This window comes from Emiliania huxleyi (genome assembly GCF_000372725.1).
Source record: "Emiliania huxleyi CCMP1516 unplaced genomic scaffold EMIHUscaffold_60, whole genome shotgun sequence".
In the NCBI taxonomy this organism is placed as follows: Eukaryota; Haptophyta; order Isochrysidales; family Noelaerhabdaceae; genus Emiliania; species Emiliania huxleyi.
This window is the reverse complement of record NW_005197506.1, coordinates 1-6,609: the sequence shown is the minus strand read 5'-3', so window position 1 is coordinate 6,609 and position 6,609 is coordinate 1. Positions and strand designations below refer to the sequence as shown.

The 6,609-nt window shown below is 65.8% G+C and overlaps 4 protein-coding genes across 4 annotated transcripts in view; 2 read left to right on the top strand and 2 right to left on the bottom strand.

Annotated features, from left to right (window-relative positions):
- EMIHUDRAFT_214065 (hypothetical protein) overlaps nucleotides 1-886 on the top strand; it is a gene marked incomplete at both ends in the record, with an annotated part of 1,418 nt that extends 532 nt beyond the window's left edge. Inside the window, one exon of the mRNA XM_005764148.1 lies at nucleotides 828-886. Coding sequence (XP_005764205.1) covers nucleotides 828-886 — 59 coding nt within the window. The remainder of the gene's footprint in view (nucleotides 1-827) is intronic.
- Nucleotides 887-1,515: 629 nt separating this feature from the next.
- Nucleotides 1,516-2,896, top strand: EMIHUDRAFT_422175 (hypothetical protein). Its single transcript, XM_005764147.1, has 3 exons — nucleotides 1,516-2,187; nucleotides 2,255-2,333; nucleotides 2,507-2,896. The coding sequence occupies exons 1-3, from the start codon at nucleotides 1,550-1,552 to the stop codon at nucleotides 2,531-2,533; spliced, it is 744 nt and encodes a 247-aa protein (XP_005764204.1). The 5' UTR covers nucleotides 1,516-1,549; the 3' UTR covers nucleotides 2,534-2,896.
- Nucleotides 2,897-4,019: 1,123 nt separating this feature from the next.
- Nucleotides 4,020-5,796, bottom strand: EMIHUDRAFT_214063 (hypothetical protein; the record flags this gene model as incomplete). Its single annotated transcript, XM_005764146.1, has 5 exons — nucleotides 4,020-4,103; nucleotides 4,233-4,313; nucleotides 4,710-4,826; nucleotides 5,254-5,598; nucleotides 5,665-5,796. The coding sequence occupies 5 exons, from the start codon at nucleotides 5,794-5,796 to the stop codon at nucleotides 4,020-4,022; spliced, it is 759 nt and encodes a 252-aa protein (XP_005764203.1).
- Nucleotides 5,797-5,951: 155 nt separating this feature from the next.
- Nucleotides 5,952-6,609, bottom strand: EMIHUDRAFT_357542 (hypothetical protein; the record flags this gene model as incomplete). Its single annotated transcript, XM_005764145.1, has 1 exon — nucleotides 5,952-6,609. A coding segment is annotated over one exon (344 nt), but the record flags the coding sequence as incomplete, so codon positions are not given.

Here is a 6,609-nt window from a genome sequence, read left to right as displayed (position 1 = left end):
CCCCCGCCATCATTGAAGAAGCTGTTTGAGATTTTCCATATGGCGAGGCCCCCGCCCGTCTTAGACCACACCGCGGGGGGGGGGGGTGGGCTCTTGCCAACACAATACAACAAAACACGCACAGGCACACAAGCGCACACACACACACACACACACACACACACACACACACACACACACACGCTCACACACACACACACGCACACACACACACACACACACACACACACACACACACACACACACACACACACACACACACACACACACACACCAGCGCTCACCCACGTGCACCAGCCCTTCCCCTCCTGGACCAGGTGCGAGAGGCGGGCACAAACTACCCTCCCGCCGTGTACGACCCCGCGGAGCTCACAAAGGAGGATAACTACGAGAGGCGCCGACCCGGCGGGAGATGCGCCGACATCGCGAGCCACGCTGCCCCCACACGCCCCCCACCCCAGCGCGCCGCACACCACGCGCCGCCTCACCTCCCCTCCCCTCCCCCCCTCCCCCCTCCCCTTCTAGGATCGAGGCGCGGAGGCGCGAGTGGGAGGAGAGGCAGTCGCGCAAGCAAGGCGCACCCCACCCCTCGAGAAGGAAGCAGCGGACTCCTGTCGCCCCGCACACCAGCCGCTGCATTCAGTAGCCCTTGTCTGTGCACTCCCATTGCACGCTCCCGCATTCTCACGCTCTCTGACTGTGGTGTCTTTTGCGCGCTAGGTGCGCCTGTGAGCTTCAGCTCGGGTGGCACGCTCGCGCCGCCCGCCGCCGCGGCGCCGCCCGCAGAGGCGAGGCCGAGAAAGAGCAAGTGGGGCGATCGAGAGTAGATCCAATGTCCGCGCCTGAGCACTTCACGGTGTTTTTCCGCTTCTCTGAGACGCCCTAGCCTCCAACAACGCCTCCCCGGCGCAGAGGGCCCCCCGGAGGGATGCACAACCGCTCCACGCCACGCCGCTTGCGGCGCCCGGCGGCGCCTATAAAAAAGCGTGTCGCCCAGCGCCGCTGGTTATTCGCTTCTCTGCCAGGGTTCCGGCTCCTACCCGGATAGGGGGTCTGTCCCCACCCGTTAGACCCTGTGCAATAGGTAGATAGGTCCGGTTTTGACCGCCCCAGAGGGGCCCGCAATAGGTAGGTTGGTAGTGGTGGTGTGCGTGTGGGGGGGGCGCGGGGGGGGGGGGGGGGACCCGAAAAGAGGAGTGGGAAAACCGCTTCCGCTCGCGCGGGCGGGAAACGGCGCGTTTAGCCCCGAACGGGGCCATGCCAGACGAGTCGCCTGCGGTTGGGACGCCAGCCGAGACGGGTGCGGCGGGCGCTGGGAGCCTATTCACAGAGGGCTCAACGGGTATTTTTCGCTTCGTTCGCAGCGCGGCCTGGGAATAGGTAGGTAGGTGGGGCACGGAGCCTGGCGGTTGGCGCCCGCAATAGGTAGGTAGGTAGGGCGTTTTGGCGCGAGTCAGTGCGGCAGACCCCCTATCCGGGTAGGAGCCGGAACCCACAGCCAGACGCCGGTCACATCAACAAGTCCGCTCTCTCTTGCCAATCGCCCCAAATGGGCGACTACCAATCCTTCGACGACATGCCGTCCTTGGCGCCTCTCCAGATCACGCCGCAGATGATGGCACAGGCGCAGCAGCGGGCGAGTGAGGCGCCGGCGCCGGCGCCGTGGGCACCGCCACCGCAGCAGCATGTGGTTGCGCCGCCGATGCCAGCTGACGACGGCGGCGACCAGCTCGACTCTCTGGCGCAGATGTTTCCCGACTACGACCGCGACGTCCTCGCCTCCATCCTGGCTACCTGCGGCGGAGGGATCGAGGAGGCGATCCAGCAGCTGCTCGAGATGTCGGGTGGCGGCGGCGGCGGCGGCGGCGGCGGCGGCGGCGGCGGCGGCGAGTACGACTCGGACGAGGCGATGGCGATGGCGCTCTTCAAGCAGTTTGCAGACGACCTGGTCCAACAGCTCGGCCGGCCGGTTCCGCCGGAGGTGCGTGACGACCCGGTCAAGTACGAGGCATTCATCCGCGAGCAGTTTGAGCGCGAGCTCGGCAACAGCGACTCGCGCCTCGCCAGCCAGGCGCTGGCCATGTACGAGTCGCAGGGGCCCCGCGGCGGCGGCGGCGGCGGCGGCGGCAAACCGGCGGACAAGGAGGGTTTCCTCGAGCGCATGCGCAAGAACTTTGAGAGCCGCAGGCGGCACGGCGTCGAGGCGGACGGGGGGAGCGCATCTGACATCAGATTAGATCCCCCTACATGATAGGCAGCACGCCGTCAAGGTGGACGGGGGTGCGCAGCCTTTGCTCCTCGCCGACCACGACGGCAGCAGCTCGAGCGCGCAGGAGCCGCACGCCCCTTTCCCCCCCCCCCCCCCCTTCCCGGCCCCCTCTTCTTCTTTCCCTTTTTTGCGGCCCGATGCCTCTCTGCAGCCCTCTGCCTCTCTCTCTGCGCCGAAGCGGGCGAAGTGGCCTCCACGCCCGCCCGCCCGCCCACCCCCTCCCTTCACCCCGCGCAGGACAGCGTCCAGCACGCGCGGACGTAGGGCTCGCATTTTCGACCCTGGGGAGGCCGCGCTGCCGGCGGAGCACTGGTGCTGGTGCTGTGGCGTGCTGTCGCCGTGTCGGGAACGTCTCTTCCTGGTCTCTGCCCGCGGGCATGCCTGAGGCGTGAGGGCGACGCGTCTCGCTGAAGGGCGGGCAAGCAGCAGCAGCCTTGGCGCGCGGTCAGGAGGGGCGTGGCCATTGGGGAGGGGGGGAGGAGGGGGATCCGACCCAGGAGCTTGTGGTTGAACTATTGTGCGCTCGTGGTTCGAAATGCTATGTGTTGATGCCTGTGGATGGTCTCTCAGGGACGTGGGAGGCGCACCCTTCACCGTGGTGATTTTATTAATATATTCCAGAGACTCCTCAGCGCTCAGTCAGAGTACGACGTCGCTGTTTTTTTGAGAGACTTGCGTTTCTTTCGCGGTTCGTGAGGGTGAGGGGACACGGATTGAAGATCCCTCACACCAAGATCGTGCAGGGCGGGGACACATGTCCCTAAATCCCATCTCGTCTCAGAGTTTGCCCGTTTTATTTATTTATTTCGGTTCGTGAGAAGAGAGAACATGTGTACGTAAGGACTAAGAAAAGAAAAGAAAACAAAAAACTCGCATGCACAAAGACAGACACTCGTTGTCTACTACCGGCTCCTGACCTGGCAGCTCTAATGACCAGGATCAGTAGTGCTATAATAGAGGGTGCCCATACTAGCGCAGGAGCTGCCACACTCGCCCGGACCGTCCCGTTCTGGGGCCGGTTCCGCAGCCCGAGAGCCGACAGCGGGGCCGTGCCGCGGGTGCCTACTGCCGAGTGCCACAAACACTGCGCCGTCCCGCCATCACCTACAGGCTGTCTTGTGTGATGGTTGGGATGTCCAAACGCCACCATCTTGGCTCTTGCGACCTCAAACCCGCGAGCTGTATGGGTGGTCCTGACGTCGACAGACGCCCGATGACCACGGTGAAGCTGAGCCGTAACGAGTCGACAAGTCTCGTCTGAGCCCGTGGCGGTCGCCGGCTGAGTCGCTGTGCACGGGCCGGTACCTCAGGCGTCACCTCCGCAGCCTCAGGTCTCACACTCCATCATCTCCGCCGGGACGCCTTCGATGGCACGCTCGGCGGCGACTTTGTTGCAGCCCCACAGCGAGCGCGGCGTCGAGCCTATTCGGTCTGGTCGGTTCGCGGCACTCGCTGGGTGCCAGGGAGTGCCGCCGACACGCGAGCGGTGCTTCCTGGCAGCGCGCGCCGGCTGTGCCGCGGGGCTGCAACAATGGAACAAACTCGAGACACGCTTTTTGGGGACATTTTCTCGACGCTTTTGGCCCATATACTCGTGCAACATCCCCCTCCATGTGTGTAGAGTGTACATAATGCCATACCCACATACATTGATCTACGCAGAGCTACCCGTTAGCACAATCATCCCCACACGACGCTGAGAACAAGAGCGCACAACAGTCAACGGCCCGGTCCCGTGGCCAGCGTTGGCTCAGCCGGAGGGAACGCTCGTCGAGGCCGAGACGCCAGGCGCGTCCTGAAGTAGCGCCGCGCCCGTCTTGAGCCACTCGCTCACCTACGGGCGACAACCCCGTCATCCCGCGCCGCGCAATCTCGGCGAATCTAGCTGCGCGCTGCTAGTCTCGGCGAGTCTCGGCGAGTCTCGGCGAATCTCGGCGAATCTCGGCGAGTCTCGCGTGCGCACCGCGGAGAGCTGCTGCTGCCAGTGCGCCATCTCCTCGCGCGCCGCCGCCTCGTCCTGCGCGCCGTCCGTCTGAGTCGCAGCCTGCTCGCACCACCAACTGTGAAGAGAGATGCCGCTCACACCACCTCCTTGGCGCCGTCGGAGTCGCAGCCGCCTCGCCCTGCCGCCCGCCCGCGCCGCCGGCCGCGCCGCCGCCGGCCGCGGCGGCGGGAAGGGCGGCGGCCGCCGCAGCCACAGCACGCAGCTGCTCCTTGAGCTCTGCGAGCTCGTGCCTGTGCCATGCGCGCGCACACACACACCAGTCAGTCAGGGCGGCACGGCGAGTGTGCTGCTCGTGCAGGTCCGAGCAGCGCGAGACTACGCGCGCGCGTGCGAGCGAGCGAGCGAGCGAGCGCGGCGGGCTGCAGGCTGAGCCCGTGTGTCCTCTCGAGAGCTAGTCGGAGTGCACGGCTCCGTGCAGGCAGCGTCTAGGCACACACGCCGCAGCGATGCGTTCTCTTCGGCGAGGCCTCCCAGGTTGGTCCGCAGCTCCGAGACGGCTCGCTTGGAGGAGGTTGTCGCGCGCAGCAGCTGGTCGCGCAGCTGGTCTCGCTCCTACAATCTCGGGGCAATCTCGGGGCAATCTCGGGTCATCTCGAGTCATCTCGGGCCATCTCGGGCCATCTCGAGTATGATCTCGGGTCACCTCGAGTATGATCTCGGGTGTGATCTCGGGTGTTCTCTCTCCTGCTCGAGGAGGAAGAGCCGCTTCTGGCTCTTGCCCTGCGTCTCCTTGAGCGATCGGACCTCCGACTCCCACCTGCTCACAGGCAAGGCGGTACGTCGTGCCTGTCGATGGAGTCCCACCCGACACTCCGCCCCCCACCGGCGCGACGTTGCCTCTTGCGCGGTGCGGACCTAACGGAGCGAGGCGTGCGGCGGATCACATCCACGCGCGCCTGGCAAGCAGGGGCGCCCTTTCCACCCCCACGTCCAGCTTCCACGGCGTGGAAAGTGGGAGAGGCCAAGTGCGGGCGCGGACCTCGTCCGCCACGACCTGGAAGCAGTTTGAGGCCGACAGGCAGTCGGCGCGCGCCCGCTCGAGGGCGGCCTCAAACTTTGCCGTGTAGGACTTGTCGAGCTCCGAGAGCACCGAGAGGAGCACGCGGTCCTCGGACACGTCTGCGGCGCCGATTCGGTAGACGAGCGTGCCCGTCTCGAGGCTGGCCGCTGGCGTCGCGCACCGGAAGGTGAGGTGCTCGGCGCGCAGCTTGACGGGGAAGCGAGCGAGGAAGGCGAGCCGCAGCGCGTCCTCCTCGATGTCGGACGCCCGCTTCCAGCCAGGCTGCAGCCGGAGGGCAAAAGAGAGTTTTGGCGTGACGAGGACCTGTCGGAGAGGGGCGGGCTCAGTGTGCAGAGGCGTCGAGCCTGGCTGCTGGCAGGGCGACCGCACGTTGATGAGGCGCGGCTCGGCATCGCCGGCGGTGCCACCCGTGTTGACTGGCCCAGCAGGCGCTATGTGGGCGGGCGCGTCGTTCACAGAAGACGAAGCGCGCCGCTCGCGCTCGGCGGTGGCATGCTGCATTTCGGAATCAGAAGAAAATCGAGCAGGGCTCTCTAGCCCGTAACCCGATCCCGAGCGTCCGGCCAACTGGGTGCGCTTCTCAGCTCCCCGGTCCTGGACGTGAGGTTACTGACCGCACTCCAAGTGCTCCAAGAGCACGCAGACACATCGGATAGAAAACTAAGGGCGTACGCCCTTAAGAAAACAAGAACACAGCGCACTCTCTCGCATGACAAGCGATCCCACGATTGCGAAGGTTAAGCAACTAAACGCCCGGCCAGCCGTACAGAGCGCCCGATACCTCACCCCGGCGGCCACGCCTCGACCTTCTTGGGCAGCAGTTGGTTCGACAGCTCCTCTCCGTGGCCTAGGCAGCCGCGTTCACCCTTGCCCCACGCAAAGGCCTCGAGCTTCTTCGGTTGCCACTGGTTCTGCTCGTCGCCGTGGCCTAGCCGGCCTGAGGCTCCCCAGCCCCAGCTCCAGACAGCACCGTCGGCGGTGATGGCGAGGCTGTGGTAGGCCCCAGCCGACACAGCGACGACGCGCTGGCCAGTCAAAGCCTCAACCTTCTTCGGCAGCAGCTGGCTCTGCTCGTCGCCGTGGCCCAACCTGAGTAGATGCCACGGCCCCAGCAGACGGCGCCATTGGCGGTGAGGGCGAGGCTGTAGTCGCGCCCTGCCGACACAGCGACGACGCGCGGGCCAAAGGCTTCGATCTTCTTCGGTAGCAGCTGGTGCTGCTGGTCGCCGTGGCCCAGCTGGACAAAGCCTCCCCGCCCCAGCTCCAGACAGTGCCGTCGGCGGTGAGGCCCAGACTGTGGTACTCTCCAGCCGA

Coding starts and splice junctions, on each gene's coding strand:
- EMIHUDRAFT_422175 (XM_005764147.1), top strand. CDS start 1,550: ATGGGCGACTACCAATCCTTCGACGACATGCCGTCCTTGGCGCCTCTC. Junction 2,188..2,254: donor AAGAACTTTGAGAGCCGCAG/GCGGCACGGCGT, acceptor CCTACATGATAG/GCAGCACGCCGTCAAGGTGG. Junction 2,334..2,506: donor GCAGCAGCTCGAGCGCGCAG/GAGCCGCACGCC, acceptor CACCCCGCGCAG/GACAGCGTCCAGCACGCGCG.